Consider the following 17,852-nt stretch of genomic DNA (forward strand, 5'->3'; position numbering starts at 1 on the left):
ACCCTGGCCAGGGCTCTGCTCTACCCCACCAGGACCACAGCCTTCTCCGCACATTGTGCCTGCAGGTATCCAACGTAATCAGCCCTGCTGTTAGGGCCCTGCTCACTCCCTCAGCCAGAAGTTCAGGGACTATCCCAGGCCAGGAACTGTTCAGCAGTGGGATGTCTTCCCCCACAGCCTGAGGTTCGTCTTTGTTTTTGCAGCCCTGGTGGGGGTCTCTATTAAGCTAGGACAGGACTGCAGCCTCCCCCACACCTTGCACTCCAATGTCTTGAGCCTCTATGCCATGCAGGGAGCCCCCTGTAGCTCTGCTGTGAGCACTGACTTAACCCTAAAACCCTATCCCTAACTGTAATAATTAAAATAGTTCAAAATTAAAAAATAAAATAAAAAATACTTTGAAATTGAAACCAAAACCAAATTCTGCCAAGCCTACCCGTAAAATGTTCCAGCACAGTCTATGTGGATTTACTGCCACTGCGCAGCCGGAAATTTCCAAGGATAGATTATGTTTAGGCATGTGTTGTTTTTGCTGACAATCTTGACATTTTTTTGCCATTTCCATATTTCCCAATGTTTAAAGTGGCTAAAACAGAATGAAGCGTCACTCAGATTTAGTCCATCTGCTCCTCAATAGATGGAGACAGATTGGCCGTATTTGATTAGTATTGTGGCCTACTGCACAGGGTTGCAACTCCACTACATATTTGCCCTAAGGAAGGCTGTGCTGCTGGTGAAACAGAAAATATATAAAGCATTGTTTCATAGGGCAACTGGCCCATAAAAGAGGAGTCAGGGCCTAGATTGCCCACGAAGGCCCTTGTGAAGACCCACTTTGGAGTAACCGGCTGCCCCAAATGACTGTTTAATGGTCAATAGTAAAGGAGCACCTGCACTCCATAAAAAGGCTTCTTAAGCTCAGTCAGGGAGAATACTCCCAGGAGGAAGTTCCTCTGAGTTGAGGGGGCTTTTAGGAAGGAGGGCAACCCCAGGGCATGAGAGTTCCCAGATAGGAAACAGAAGTATCCCAGGGGAAGGAATTAAGAGGGTTCCAGAGAGAGACAGACTGCTCCCCAGATGAAGGGAACAGGAATACCCTGAAAGGAAGGAACCTGAGATTGTTCTCTAGGTCAAGGGAACAGGAGCAGGCTGAAAGAAAAAACCAGCAGCTGAGCTCCAAGGGAAGAAAGCAGGAGCAATCTAGAAGTCCTGGCTCCAGACGAGGAGCTTGGCCTAGAGTGCTCCTTGGCTACTGGACCAAGAAGTTAGTTGGACTGATCCCAAGATGGCGAATTTTCTACAGATACACGAACAAGGTCTTGCTTATGTTTATGTTAATCTTCGTTACCAATAAATGAGATCCTCTGAAAAGGGGGGCTGCTCTTAACACACAGGTGGTCTGTTTGGACTTGTCTAAACCCAGGTGAGGGGAATCTAAAGGAGGGCTAACCCACGATGCCACACCTGAATGGTAGGGGGCACAGAGGCAGAACCAGAGTGTCCACACATGAGTACTAAAATATATAATTTTGGAAATAAAAGTGTAGTTAATAAAGTTATACTGAACTATTACCACAGATAAATTAGTGTAAGTGTAAAATCATATATCTAAAGTTTTAGGGCAAGTTGTAAATTATATTGAATTTGATAAATATATGTTTGTGTGATTAAACTGTAATGCAAAAGCACAAAGGGGAAGAGGTAAGAAAGTACAGAGAACTTTAAACTTTGAGATTAACTGACAATAGTTTTCAGTGATTAACCATTCAACACTAAAATTTAATTAATATAAGATTTTGTTCTCTCCCTCTTTCTGTGCAAACACAGCTACAGTCAAACCCCCTCTGACAACACTTACATCAATAAAATATCCTACATGTACAGCTAAGTCAACTGTCAATCAATATGTCCAGAAACTCATGGTAGTCATAGTAATGATACACTAATAAAAAATTACAGATTACTGTATGAAAATTGACGACTATAAACACATTAATAACATACTGTACATTATACAAAATCATTGACCTGTATTAGATGCGCAAACTTGCCACAAATTCTAAAATTTATATTTCCAATTCTTCTTGCATTTATAGTCTCTTACCAGGTCTCTCCTTGCCAGTGCCTTTTGACTCTGCAAATTTTTGTATCAAACTTTCAACGGTAGTATTTGCCATGTTATTAATAAATTCTTCATGAACCTTTAAGAAAATAAATGAAATAAAGGTAAAAAACCAATATTTGGAGAAACTGATTAGCTTAAACAGTTGATTTTCCTATAGTTAAGTGTTTAAAACGTCTTCCAGAGTAAGTTCTTAAAAGGCTGAAGAACATGACCAGACATCTTAGCAATGACATTATTTTGTTCCTGTAACTCTAGGTATGTGCCAAGGAGGATTCACAGGAGGGACAAAGCAGAGAATGACTGTTAGTGAAAATGGATCTAGGATTTTCCTCCATTTCTTCTTTCTAAACTCATTTTATTATAAATAAATAATGAGAAGAGATTATACACAGCAACAATTATGATAGACAGTCTTGTCCATAAATTAGGAAGACAAGCATTCTGGGGCAGCAACAGTGAGCGAGAGTGTAAACATGTAACATTGTACAATCATAGCTTCCACCTACCTGGCTAAGAGCAGTGCTCAGAAAGCTCCTCTCCAACCCAGCAACATGGATAGGTGTTTTAGAAATAAAAATATTAAAATAATAAACAGCAACAGAACAGTCTACTAGACACAAAAAAAATTTTTAATTGCTCAGGATATAGACATTCCCATTCTGAACTATAAATAAAGTTAAATTTCAATGCATTAACAAATTATAGGAAAGAATAAAGTTTATTGCTTATACATAATTATGCTGACCTCAGAGTAGTATCTGTAGGAAAAACCACTGACTCCAAAGCTTGCTTAAACATTTTTAACACAGCCCCATAACTCCTAAAAAAGCATAATACAGTATAATGTTCTAAAGCTTTTTAAGGTCCAGGCAGGGACTTCGAGAGTTTTGCCTAAAATAAGTAAGTGAGTATAATATTCCAATTACATGTGAAACAAACATAGACCTGAAGTCTGGGGAAGAAAGCTTTCCAGTAAACACTGACAATTCCTTTAACTTTTTAAAAGGCAAGATAATATTTTGTTTCCTGGTACACACACATGAACATTATGCAAAATTCGACCTTGATTATCCAAATACAATGGGGGACAATGGATAACTTCAATTTATTCAGAATTCTCTAAAATTTAGAAAATTTCAGTTTACTGAAGGAATTTTTTCCCCCTATATGAGTAGAAATCAGAGAACATGACCCTGTTTCAGATAAGGAGCTTCAGATAATAAAGATGGAACTGAATTAAGAAAATAAAGTACTATTTAACAAGACCAAAAAAACTATTTTAATAGAAACTTAGCAATGTTTCATAACTCCTTCAAATCTCTGATACACTCAAACTCAGCATACTGTAGAGGCAATGGGCGGCATCTGGTGGAAGAAAGCAGAAGTTGCTTGTTTCTGCTATGAGTCCCCCATATATAGCATATTGCCACTAGCACAATCACTTGCTCACCAGGCTGGATAAAGAGTGTCTAAAACATGAAAACAGCATACAAATCAACTAAATTGGCACAAAATCAAAATATTTTCCTTAGAAAGAACTATCAAATAATTCTAATGTAATCAAGCATATGCCTGGTTCACTGGTAAGTGGTGGCAGGGAGGAGAAAACCACAATAATGAAAAACAATTACTTACCCTATGCACACAAGAACATTTTTATTTATTTATTTATTTATTTTGATAGCCGTGTCCATTTGGGCCACGCATGAGTACTGTCCCTCCTTGTGCTTCCATGAGAGGGCATAAAGCGCGCAACAGCCTGGACCACACACAGTTTCCTTGCAATTCAAAGCCATAGTAGCTGAGGACTATTAGGGTGACCAGACATCCCGATTTTATCGGGACTGTCCCAATATTTGCTTCTTTGTCCCGCGTCCCGACCAATGTTTGGTCGGGACACTGGACAAACAAGAAATTTTGCCCTCTGCTCTGGCGCTCGTGCCCCCCCGCCCTGGCTCCGACCCCTACTTCCCCCATTGGCTCTCTCCCCAAATCCCCGTCCTGGCCGCACCTCTTCCCCAACCACACAGCATTCCTCCTCCCTCCCAGGCTTGCAGTTGCATGGCGGCGCAAGCCTGGAGGGAGTGGGTGGCGGCGGTGCCTGGATCCTGGAGCTGGTGAGTCAGCTCCGGCACCCAGGCACTGGGCAGGCAAAGAGGGGCTGGCACGGGAGAGAGACGGGGGGGGGGAGCAAAGAGGGGCTGCTCCAACCCTGCAGCCCGCGGGGCAGTGCGGTGGGTCTGGCTGGGGGCAGGGGCCAGGTGGGCGGCGCGGGCCGAATCCCCGCTGCTGCCGGGGAGCCCCGCGCCTCTCCCTCCCGCTCGCGGCTGCGGCTCCTTCCCGGTGGGAGGGAGACTAGGCGCGGGGGACGCGCACTGCATGTGGCTGGGGCGGCGGGAAGGAGCCACAGCCGCGAGCGGGAGGGAGAGGCGCAGGGCTCCCCGGCAGCAGTGGGAATTCAGCCCACGCCGCCCACCCGGCCCCTGCCCGCTCTGCGCTGCCCCTGCCCGGACCCACCACGCACCGCATATGCCCGTGGTGGGCCAAGGGGCAGGAGGCTCCGCGAGGAGGGCAGCGCGTGTGGCCGGGGCCTGCTAATGCCCCCGGCCCCTTTGAAACTTTTTTTTTTTTTGCTCCCCCCACCCCCTTGCGTCCCGATATTTTATAGCGCTGATCTGGTCACCCTAAGGACTACGAAAAGTGAGGTTGGCGGGGAGGTCAAGGGATTCACACTGATGCCATGAAGAACCAGTTTCTATAGGGTAAGCAAGCACTCTCTTCTTAGAGTATGTCTCTGTAGGTGAATGGCAAGCAGTATGTCAGAATGGCGGGGATGAGACGTTTCAGCTACATCAGTTGAGCAGTGATTCAAGTACTGCTCTCCCAAAACAGCCACTATGTCCCAAGCCACAGTGCTTGACAAAAATTAGTGGGTTAGTCCACATTATGATCTTACAAGTTGCAGCTATCAGCAGATTCCTGAAGCAGTCAGAGGATGTTACTTTTGCTCTTGTGGAGTAAACCTTGATGTTCAGTGGGAGAGGTACTCTAGTCAGCTAGTAACACAGTAAGATGCATTGTGTTATCCACTTCAATATTCTCTGTGAAGTGATGGCTTGACGTTTAGAATGTCCAGCTATATCTATCAACAACTGGTGCAGCAGTGTGAATGGTTTGGTCCTGTCAGTATAACAAAAGGAATATCCTTGGAACAGCTAGTGTGAACAAATTTGTTTCTCCTGTCGCCAAGTGTGGCTTTGGGCAAGATCAGGTCCAGTTGAACCGGAAGCTGGATCAGAGGCTGAACTGATATCTGCATTGGGTTTGTCAACCAAAACTAACTTGGCCAGTATGAAACTATGAGAATGATCATGGTGAGAGAGGTTTGGCTCTCTGTTTTGGAGGCTGCCCTGCAATCAGGGGAAATCAAAGGAAAAGCAGACAGTAAACTTCTGTTTCACTGCAGGACTGAGGCATCTGATAATGATCCTAGATTCAGATCTCCTCTGAAGGGGTTGATGAAGCTAGGGTAGCAGTGGCCGGTGCCAAAGGCCCCCATTGTAAGATGTTTAGGGTCAATTTCTATGGTGTTATTTTCCCCTGTCCTGTCACTGCCAGGGTGCGGTGTCTGCTCCCAGGGGTACTCGCTGAGGACGACCCTTTCGATTCTTTGTAGGTGGTTATCTCCTTTGGGTCTGAGATGACATGCATTGAATGCTCGAATGGGTATAGTTTCATCTGTAAGTGCCTTGACTTGCAAATCCTCAACAAGAAGGATTTCAATACCAAACACTGATCAGGGATGTGGGTCTTCCCCAGACACAATAGGAACTAGTTATGCCCACTGACCAGGGGAATGAATCCATTAGAGATGAGAGAGAGTTTAAACCCTGAGGGTTTAGAGTTCACCATGGTAGTTGGTGTGGGGCACTTCATCTCACAGTATAAAGAGATGTACGGGGATGGGGGTGGTAATCTGTGTTTAATTTGGGCATTCAAAAAAGAAAAATAAAGAAATTAAAGAACATAAGGGATAAGGACCGTGAAGAGAGTTTCTTCACCAAAATAGCACAGAAAGTGAGCTTGAAACACAGAGAAAGTAGCAGTAAGATACTTGCCAGGTTCCATTTTACTGCCACAAGCAGTAAGAGGGAACAGAGGGAAGGTTGCAGCCATTTCGCCCTTTTACAAGAGCACAAGGTGGTACAGGTCATGTGCACAACCTCAACAGACATTCCTATTTAAAAAAATCCAAACTGGTGCATATGAGGCTCATGTGCACATACAATGAGCTATACAGAGAGACATACTGGAAGAACAAAAAAAAATTATTTATACACATGAAATACCAGAAAAGTTGGGGTACATCTGAGGCTTACAAAATTTTAAAAGTACTACAGGTTAAGTACAGTCACCTAGCTAAAAATCCTATTTAGAGATTGGACAAAATATTATATGTATTGTGGTAGACTCCAATCAGGCAGAAAGCCCCATTACGTTCCATGCTGTAAACACACATAGCAAGGAACATTCTCTACCGCACAAAGCATCAGCATGTCTCATTTGTTGTCTATTTACTTTGTCCCGCACCCCAAGGCTCCAAGACAAAACAGACATATAGCCACAGCATTTTAAAACACACATGCACGCACACTAAAAGCACATTAAGTTTGCAAAGTCAAGCACTCAAAATATAAAAGTCCAGAATTAATGTTGCTTGTGCAACTTTCATTCAGGATCCTTATGTATACGTTTTATGATTCTGTCTTTAACTACAGGATCACATACTTTTATTTGTTTTTTTTAAAAACAGAACCCCCCTGCCTCATTCAGTGCAGAAAATAGATGGTGCTCACTAAATGAGCAGCTGCACAACATTTTGTTTTATCCTCACTGTTTATGTGTGGCCCCATGTCTTATTAACTGCACACTATTAAAACCCTGCTCTAAATACATAATTATTAATTTTCTCATGGGCTTTGTTATGGTACTCATTTAAATGCTTCACTAAACATTAACTGATTAATTTTCACAGCACTCCAATGGGGGTCTATTGTTATGCCCATTTTACAGATGGGGAACTGAGGCTCAGAGATTAAGGTAAAAAAGAGTCCACTAATTTTGGGTCGCCAAATGGTGATGTTAAGGACTCTGAAGAATCAGGTGATAGTCATTATATAACACAGTGCCCACTAACTTCAGTTGCAGCTGTTAGTGCTTAGCAGTTCTGCAAATGAGACTGCTGCATCTTAAAATGGGCACCCTGAAAATGAGGAATATACAATTAGTTGGCTGAATAAAAATAGGTGACTTTAAAAAAAATAAAAAATAATTTAATTTGATTTTTTTAAACAAATCTCTTTAAAAATAAACTTGAAATTATGACAATATTAAGATTTACAATAATCTATTAAAACGTTTAAAATATGTTTTTTTAAATTGAAATTAATTTTAAAAAACTTGCTGCCAAATTTTAAAGATAGTCACTGCACTGGTGGAAGTCATTAACCAAACACCTGAAATCAGGGTTGACTGAAGTTAAAACAGCTTTTAACAGCAGTAGCCTCTTCTGCAGCTGCAGAGAGAATATTTTCTTCATTTCAATTTATTCAACGTTCAGTTCGATGATTAGTTTGTTCAAAGTCAAGAAACCAACTGAGCTGAAAAAGCAGGGAAGTTTTTTCCTCTTCCATTCTATGAATAAAAATGAAGTGTGAGAAGATGAGATCTACTAGTTTTAAAATCTTGAACGGGATGGTGGTCAGGACCAATTAGTTCTTTTCACTAACTGCAGATAATACTTCCTTTGTTTAGTAATTCAGTAAATGCAAAATGTTTTGATGAATTTTGATAAAATTTGTTCCTTACATATCCTTACAACACACTGGCATCCATCTTGTGCACCAACTAAGGCAGGGGTTCTATACAAAAAATAGCATAAGTTCATATAATTAAACATATCATAGTGCACAAGGGAGCTGAATTATAGTTGTACAAGCAACCTTAATTCTTGCATTTCCTAACTTTTTGAGTGCTTGATTTGGCAACTTTAATATTCTTTTAATAGTTTTTTTAAAGTGTAATATTTATAGACATTAGATATCTATTACATACCTATTTACATTATGTGTCTTGATTATACTCAAGAACTTCTCAACATACCCATTTATCAGCTGGACTGTGTTATTTTAAGCAGAACAGCAGAGGTTGCTCTTGAGGGATTTGAAGGAGGAGACAAAAGTGACCTCACAGATAAATTGAGGGAGAGTGCATGGAATTGTGTTGAAGGAGTTGTGCACAGAGTACATGTGCAAGGAATTGTGTTGAAGGAGATGTTTACGTGAGAAGTTGACAAATGGGTAGAGACTACTGGCATGTTTGGATAGCTGAGCAGAGGCAAAGATTACACAGTACAGGGAAAGAGTGAACACACAGGGAGTGGCAGAGTTGTGAAATATAAGCTATAAGAAATGCACATGCCAAAAACAGTCACCACATAGGCTTGCTACTGTAAACACTGTTCCGCCTCATGCTATTTGTCATCCATTCATTGCATAACTGCTAAAAACAGAGGTTAAGTTCTTGAAGGCAGGTATCTTATCTTGTGTATTTCAGTAAAGCACCTAGCATTTTTTCAATCATACGAAAATGAAATAAAACATAATACCACTGACTTCATTTTGGACTATACTGGTGAAATGAAACATCCATTATACTAAAGCTTAAAAGAACAAGCTACAAATGTTATGGTGGCAATAAATAACCAATAAATAATACATGGAGAGAGGAAAGTGAAGAGGAAAGCGCTGCTGACCTCAAAAGCTAGTAGTGTGCCGGATTAATTCTCTGACCTGGAGTCTTACGCCTGCACTATTTGGGGCAAGGAATATCGCTCAAGAATTGGACATTTTAGCCACTTGCAATGCGACAGCATGACACACAGTAACTGAACTATTGACTCTTACACCACTGTCTTTCAAGACGGATGACTGACACCAATAAATACCATCACCCCCAGAATATTGTACTTACGGGGTATTTTATCTGAAGATATCAGAGTTTTTTTACAAGTATGGGTTTTATGTCTATCCTACAAATTGGGAAACAGAGGTGAAATTATCTTCTTAAGGTCTCACAAAGTCAAGGGGCAGAATTGGGAATGAAATCCAGGTCTCCAGACTTCCAGTCCTCTACTATAACCAACAGACAAATTTGCTTTCTGATATATACATACTCTTGTCCTAAATGCAAGAGATAACTGAACTGGGTAACTATAAACACTATGAACCAGCATCTGCTCATGAAGAAAAAAGAACAAGAAATCTCTTTGAAATACATATGTCAGCAACATTTGTGCAACTAAAAATACGCAGAATATGCCTCCTTAAAACTGATTTAAATAGAAGCACATAGCAAGTAAAAAGCAGCAAATAATAATAATAAAGGTTGCAGAATTAGAACGATAAAGACCCAGATGAAATTGCGCTGAGATTCATGAAATAGAAAACTGCAGCCCTACTGGGGATAAATGTTTTGAGAGATTACTATGATCCATTGTATGGAATATTGCTAATTAAGCAAAAGAAGCAAGAGTAGAGCATTTACATCTGGATCCATTAGTAAATCTCTTTTTATTCTCACTGTAGTTTCTGTACTGTGACATGTTCTAAACTTGACTGAAATTTTTCAAATACACAAAAATGCACAAGCTTTTTGCGTAACTGATCATCAGAGCTGGTCAAACAATTTGAAACTTAAAATTTGGACAAAAAGGGAAAAAATTATCATGAAAACGTTCATGAAAAATGTATCCTGGTTTTCATTCAGTCTATTGATTATGTGTTCCAACAGCACTGATATAAAAGCTAATTTTGACAGTGAATGAAAATTTGGAAGATCAACTATCAAAGGTGTCAAGGCTGATTCCCCACTCTGGCACTTCGAGTGCAGAAGGTGGGGGCCCACAAGGACTCTAAAAATTAATACTTGCCACTCCAGGCTTGTATTAAACTCCCAAGGTTACAGCTTTTTTCTGACCTTGGATTGGTAAATGCTGCCACCACCCAAGTGCAAAACCCCTCTGAGAACCCAGGAAGGCACACTTGGGAATTCCTTCCTGTGGAGTACCCTCAAGCCCTGTCACCCCCTCTCCTCCTCGGGGAAGAGCCAAGAATGAAAAACAAAGGAAATCAGCTGTTGCCACCAGCTAATTAAACAACATGTGCACAAACCTCTTAGGACACAAAAATCCAATTCTGTTTTAAAAAAAGGTAATTTTTATTAAAAAACAAAAGGAAAAATATATTTGGGAATTTAGGCTATTGTTAGATTTAAAAAGAGCAGCTACAAGGATTAAGCATCAAGAATAAATTCTGGAGATCCAGCTTAAAGGTTACAAGCAAACAAAAAGCACCCTGGGTTAGCACAGAGGACTCCACAAGCCATAAAGAAATAAATGGAGATAAACCTGATCGCATCTTCCTAGACATTTCCTGATCTACTTACATATCTGGGGTTTCAAATGAGTAGTTTCTAGGTAGGATACTGATGATTTTTCATACCTGGCCCCAAGCTTCTTACAGCATAGTTGCAGCCCAGTCTACCTCTCCCCAAGAACGACAGACAGACAAAAGGGGAGTTATTGTTCAATTTTAAAAAGTTCTAGCCTTCCCATTGGCTCTTTTGGCCAGGTGCCCACTCACTTCCTTTTACCTATGCATAGCAGTGGCTTTTAACCCTTTACAGGTAAAGGGGGTAGAGAATAGCTAACTGGCTGGCGGGGTCCATAAAAGGGAGCTACCCCGCCCCCTTCATTTATCACAGAAGGCTTTTTTAACTATAGTGGTTTTTAACCAGAGCACTGACAATTGTCTAAAAGCAGGGATAATCCCCTTCCTTCCCCCTTTTCTAAAAATTAAAAGACTGATTCATTCTCTCCAGAATGACTAAGGCCATAACCAGTGGACTCAATAGTCAGTTCCTGTATCACTTCACTAATACCTGGTACAGCCAATTAGACAAAGTATTTAAATAGTCCTTAAAATGAAGAGTATGGAAGTCCAGAGGTGGAAATATACCGTTTAAGTAAAGAAGAAATCAATTTTGAACACTCAAAGTTTATTCATAATTTGCAGAACTTATCCAGAGCAGGTACTGAAAGAGAAGCCTTTTCAATGGTCTTCAGACACAGGAGGATAACTGCCCAGAAATTAAAAAAAACATAACCCTATTTGCCTAAGAGTATCAATCATTTAACATTTGGGATTTTCATGCCTCAAAAACATATACCATCTTGAATACTGAACTTCTACACAAGGTTGAACTTTTAGATATTATCCTTCTGTTAAAATTCCTATGGCATAGGTATACTAAGGGGAACAACGCGAGAGCCCAGACCTCTCCGTAAAGGTACTATCATCTTATTCAGATTCATCCTTATCTACCTATAATCCTATTTCTATATCAACCAAACTTGCATTCTTTACAGAGACTTCCAAATATGAATCTGATTAAAAAAACAACATTAGAATTTAGAAATCATGAAGGAGAACAGCAACTTACAGAAACTTGATTGAAACTGTGATTATGGGTAATGAGGTACATTTATGTTAAGTTGCTATTCTGTGTCTTAAATTTCTCATACTTATTCTCAGTCTAAAAATAAGGTTTGGCTGCAGAGTTTGATAAAATTCAATTTTGCTTTTTTTTAGTTTTAGTTTTCAGAATATAGATAACATTTTGTTTTTATCAAGATTGAACTATCTAAAAAAGTAACTGAAATATTAGCATTATATACTTTTGGATAAGGAATGAGTACTTTGCCAGACTGAAGAATACTGGTTGAAAGGAACACATCATCAGTGAAATGTGTATACTGCCCCTGAATAATCCTGAACAATGCATATCATCCCTCGTGGCTCTACATGTACACCGAGTGAGCTATCCATCACATACATGTATTAAGTATAAGCACATAAGGAATGTACTTGAATTTATAACAATTATGAAGACACAAATAAATGCAATCAGTGGGCCAAAGTTAGAAGTGATTTAAACACTGGTGTAATTTACACCTCAGTAAGTGGGTGTAATTTACATACTGAGAGAATGGGAGCACAAGGCTGTAATAGAAAAAACAAACAGAAAGATGTATACCCTCTTGTTTGTTTTCCTGCTAAAACCCTACACACCCCATTCAGAGTATAATTTATACCTACTTGGTCACATGTACGTTATATAGCCATTTATATTACCTATTAATTTGGGCCAGTGTGTTTATTGTAACATGCAATCACTCAAGAATAAAGCCACAGATATATGCAACATAAAGACTGTGATTTTACATGCTCAAAAGTTATAAAATTCAAAGTTCCCTGGTTATGTTGCTCCTACATATTAAGATATGTGTGTCTACACAATTGGAAGTAATAAAGAAGTCATACAAAGACAAGAGAGTAATGTACTATAATTGTTGTGGCATCTATACATTTGAATTTCATAGCTTGTATTGTCATAGTGAACCATAAGGTTACAGGGAAAAAATTTTGCTGGCACATTTCTCCTTTTTCTAGTGGAAGACAAGTCTATGTCATGGACCAAAAACTGGCAATCATTGCTGAAACAATAAGTGATATGACTTTTCATAATCTCAGAAACAAATCTAAAAATATTTATAATCAGATTAATATAAAGTTAAATTTAAATAAACTCACCTGGCCTATTTGTAAATGAATTTCTTTTACAGTATTTGACAATGATTCTACAATCTCTTTCATGTGAAGGAGATGCATTTCTTCAATGTCTTGAAATTTCTGTGTAGTAAATAGAAGCAATTAGAGTCATGACAAAAACAGTTAATATACTTAAAATAATTAGTGAATTGAGATGTTACAGCTGCAGTATTACATAGGTTGTGCAAGAAAAATAAATCACCGAGAGGAAGGCAGGCATTTTTGGATACATTAAAACTAGCTAGGTAGTATACTTAGAAAGATATTCTATCATATCACAATGCATCATTCAACCCATTTGAGCATTTTAAAAAATTCAAATTCTAGTATACTTCAAGATAAATTATAATAGTAAGTAACTAATGTAGTCCTTGCATAACTAACTTCTAGTGGCTCTTTCAGAGTACAATTCTGAAAAGCTTATGTACAATACATACTTTTGCAAACACAATTACTGCAACTGTACTTGTGAAAATCTGTGGAGACAAACAAAGCTAACTGGTTCAACACTCCCATTCACAAAAGGGCTGTTCACTTGACTGGGTCTTCAACAAGCACTGCTCTCCAATCTCTATGGCTGAGTTCCCCTCTCCAACCATTACTTACTTGTTCATTTTTAGCATTGCTCATCAGCCCTGTCCTCCTCACATCCTATCACTTAGCCTTTTCTTGACCTTCATTCCCTCAGCATTTATGACTTTTCTTCTTTCAGCCCTCTCTTTCCTTTCTTCCACTGATGTGGTTGTTGACTCTCCATGCTTCATTTTCTTATACCCTGGATCTTTTTGCCACTCCCTCCCACCACAAAACCTGCTCTGCCAATCCCCAAGCCCTGGTTCACCCCCGTTATCTGCTTCCTTTGCTCCTGCTCTCATGCTGCAGAGCATTTCTAGTGAAAATCCCATGACCAGGCTGACTTCCTCCACGACAAATTTGTTCTCTTCACTATGAGTTCTGCCATCTTTTCAACAAAAGGAGAGGTTACTTCCCTTGTGTCGTAACTCGAATTCTTCAAGATATGGGTCTCTGGATGTTCCACCCATGCACCTTTGATAGGAGATTTTTGGTGGCAGTGCCTATTTAGCCTGCACATGCACTCTAGTGCTGTTTGTGGACTGTACTGAGGATAAAAAATTGCATGGAGAAACTGTCCTCAATTCCTTCCCTACTGTGAAATCCTGACAGACAAGATTCCGAAGCAGAGGGGAAGGAGGACAGGTAGCAGAGACTCTCGGGCACACACATCTCAAACAACTCCAGTTATTGCCCAAGGAGAGTAATCTCTCCTTCAAAAGTGTCCCTATGGATGCTCCACTGCAGGCGACTCCTGAGCAGTATCCCTTGATGAAAGTGGGAGCTTCTAAGTCAGATCTAACACTGAAAACAAGACTGCATTGGCAACAGAAGTATCTGCTCTAGAAGCATGGATCTGATTTATTTTACCAGTCCGTAATATGTTTTGTCCACCTGTTTGCCAGTGGGTATTGCGCGCCAGATTGTTTTGTGGGATCCACTAACATTCATTCAGTAGTAGAGCCGTCCTGTCAGAAGCTGTTGCAAGTAAAATGTCTAAAAGCTTATGTTGGGACTCCTGGACCTCTTGTAGTGGCATCAACTCCTGAAACTGCTTAGTCATCAGCAAGAGAAGGTGTAGGCAGAATTATGGCCTCATCTAGTGAGGATGATGGAATATTAGTTTGCAGGGCGTCTTCCCTGTCCACTCTAGCTTCCTGGTCTTCAAAAGACTTCTCCTGAGGCTGTTGAGGAGGGAGTAATGAGATAGAGGCACATCTCCCTCCATGGTCCCTTTGGGAGGAACTGGGAGGCTTTGAGAACTTGAGAACTAAATAGCCCACAGATCCAAATACGGGCACTGAGGTGGACCACAAGGCAAAGGAGATGGCATCCAACCCTGGTCATAACAGTAAGGAGGGGTATGAGACTGTCCCTGAGAGTTCAATCTCATAGTAGAAAGATGGGGGAAATGCCTGTTGTAGAACAGTCAGGGGATTCCCACAACAATCTGGGAATCTGAAGAATCATCCCTGACAATCAAATAGTGCAGCAGATGCCTGAGGTGAATGCAACTGCCTGTCTGATGCAGTCGGTACTGAAGAGCTAGGATGTACTAGTGAAAGATATGGTCTCGGTGACCCAATAGATCACAGTACTGACAATTGCTTGGTACCGATTAACAAGGAGGATTCCAGCTCATCTGACATAACTAAGTCTCTAGAATATCTAAATTCTTATGGAACTGGGTGTAAATTACTTTAAATCAGTCAAGGGTCTGCAGTAATCGGTATCACTACCAAGGGAACTGCCTGCTTTGGTGGCCCCATCTTGGAAGATGGGGCAGGTACCAAAGGCACTGATTGTTGAGACAAAGGCCGATCAGATGACTCCAGTACAGGCGACAGACAGCTTCTATTATACAGGTGCAGACAATCTGGGATATTCATTCAGATACAGACTGGAGGAAGTAAGATGATGTACCATGCTTCTGTGAAATAGAATGGAGTCTCTGCTAGATTCATCATGCTACAACAATAGCTGGTTTGGTTTCAGTACTGAGGTATGACTGGTACAATGGTGTTTCAAAGAACTGGAAGTCTTCAAAGAGCTCCCAGTACCGGAGCAGCTTGGAGCCTCCGTGGGGACCTGCAGTCTCTGGAGCACATGGTCTCTGAAGTCACCTGGCTCTTTTTGGAAGTTTTCTACTAGGAGAGCTAGAAGTTATTTTCTTTTAATTTAGTCACTACCTACCGTGTTGTTCTTTGTTGAGGATCTTGGTGACTGAAAAGCAGCGATTGATTGGGCATTAATAAAATTTGGAGGCCAGTGTACAGTAGGGTTCCCTGTATCCAGATCTGAGGCTGGTTGCAGAGCTTGCTACATCAGGAGCCTAAACTTAATTTCTCTGTTCTTCTTTGATCAGCTTTTAAAAGAGATGTAGATCTTGCACGCTGCTGGTATGTGAGTGTCTCCCATTTAGCAGAGGCACTAAGAGTGTCCCATCACTAACCAGGATGGATTCCCAGCAGGAGAGGCAACATTTGAATTCCAGGCATCCCAGCATACCACGGCAAGAACCACCCCCGAGGAGCTCCCTTTAGAGGAGGCGGAGGTTGTAATCACATGAAAAACCTCTCTAAAATAACTACCAGGTTAAATAAACTACTACTGCTAACTAAACTAAACTAACTAAAGTACAAAAACAGTAATGCTAGTCACAATGCAGGCATGTTAGATATTCAGAGCAGCTGAGAAGGAACTGAGGACTGTTTGCCTGTGCAGATCTATATATCCTCGATGCAGGGCATGAAGGGGGCTGGAGTGCATGAACAGGCCAAACAGGCACTGCCTAACTAAAATCTCTGATCAAAGGTACATGGGTGCGTGCACACCTAAAATGGAGCACCTACAGGGATACTATTGGAAGAACTGCTATTTCAACTTTATTGAATCCCATGCCCACAATGTCAGCTGTATTTTTGCCTTTGACTCACTCCTCAAACTCTTACTCACTTCCTCCTGTCTCCAGGTGTCTTGCTGTACAGGATGTTGGCAATTTCTTCCAAAACAAAATTGACAAAATATGTGACCTTCCTCCTCCCTTCAACCTGCCTTCCCTTCCCCACTTTGCCTCCAACAACTCTCACCTTCATCCCTGTCACAGAGGCAAATTTTTCATCTGCTCTTCTCTTCTAACCCCTCCATTTGTCTCAGTGACCTTACCCCATCTCCTGATCACCCTCAAACATACTCTCAGCCCCTCCCTTAACCTCCGACTTTCCTCTGACTCCTTCCCCTCAATACAACTTATTTTACTTTCTATCATCTTAAAAAATTCCACCCTTGTCTCCACTTGCTTCTCCAGCTACTGCCCTTTCACCCTAAGCTTTCTGTCTCCACTGGGTTCTGCCTTTGGGTCCCCTTCTCTTCCTCCTCTACACTTTATCTCTAGGTAATCTCACCCACAAACACAAATTCAACTACCAATATATATGCTGACAACTCTCAGATCTACCTCTCTGATCCACACCTGTCTCCTGTCCAAACTAAAACCTTGGCCTGCCTCTCCGACAACTCCTTGTGGATATCTAGTCATCAGCTCAAGCTCGATATGGCTAAAACAGATCTTTTAATCTCTTCCCCTCAAACCCAGCTTGCAATGTCCTCTCTTGATCACTGTGACACTACCACTATCCTGCCTGTCACTCAGGCTTGTAACCTAGGCATCATCTTCAACTTGGGCCTCTCTCTAGGTCTTCACATGCAAGCTATATCTGAATCTTGCTCATTCTTTCTGCAGAACATCTCTAAAATACCGTCTTTCCTATTCAGTGTCTAGGCTCTCATCTTGAGTCTCAATTACCACCACATTCTTCTCTGGCTTTGACCATGCAATCTTGCCCTACTCATATCCATTCAGAATGCTACTGTGAAGATCATTTCCCTAGCCCATTACTTTGATCATGCCACTTCTTTCTTATCATTCCCCTATTGACTCCCCTTTCATTATCACTTTGAACAAATTACAAGTCTTCAATTTTATGGCCCTTCATGGCCTACCACCACTCAATCTATCACCTCTCATTCACTACTGAGAAGTTGATTCTAAGCTGATCAACAAAAAAATAAAAGGAAGGTATGATTTAGCAGTCTTTTTCTACTCTTATTTAAGAAATAGACATATCTACTAAACTTTCACAGACATCTTGTCAAAATGTGTAAGTGATGAACATGTGGAAATTCAATGCAATAAAAAGATTTCCAAATTCCTGTTTTAATAATCCAAGGAAGAATATTTACTAATTAATATTTAGACATTTTGCTTTTATATTCAAATTGCTTCTTAGATTTTTTTAAGCTAGTATTAAATAAGAATTGAAACTGGCCTATATCTAGGATTTTGTGCTTCCACATTACTGCGGTCATGAATTCGTGTTCATAAAAAGATAGTTGCAAACAATACACTCAAACTATGCTTAAAT

At 40.7% G+C, this 17,852-nt stretch overlaps 1 protein-coding gene across 18 annotated transcripts in view; it reads right to left on the reverse strand.

Annotated features, from left to right (window-relative positions):
* Positions 1-17,852, reverse strand: part of FCHO2 (FCH and mu domain containing endocytic adaptor 2) — a 211,664-nt gene that overhangs the window by 128,578 nt on the left and 65,234 nt on the right. For 17 of the 18 annotated variants that reach the window (XR_010602191.1, XR_010602189.1, XR_010602190.1 and 14 more), the window contains 2 exons: positions 12,838-12,936; positions 2,105-2,201 (listed from right to left, as the gene is read on the reverse strand). Coding sequence is in view for 15 of the 18 variants with exons in the window: in XM_065599080.1 (XP_065455152.1) it covers positions 2,105-2,201; positions 12,838-12,936 (196 nt within the window). In the remaining 3 variants the exon portion in view is untranslated. Of the gene's footprint in view, positions 1-2,104; positions 2,202-2,631; positions 4,103-12,837; positions 12,937-17,852 lie in introns of those variants that run through there. The other variant, XM_065599093.1, reaches the window with a different exon arrangement.

Source organism: Chrysemys picta, chromosome 6 (assembly GCF_011386835.1).
Source record: "Chrysemys picta bellii isolate R12L10 chromosome 6, ASM1138683v2, whole genome shotgun sequence".
NCBI lineage: Eukaryota > Metazoa > Chordata > Testudines > Emydidae > Chrysemys > Chrysemys picta.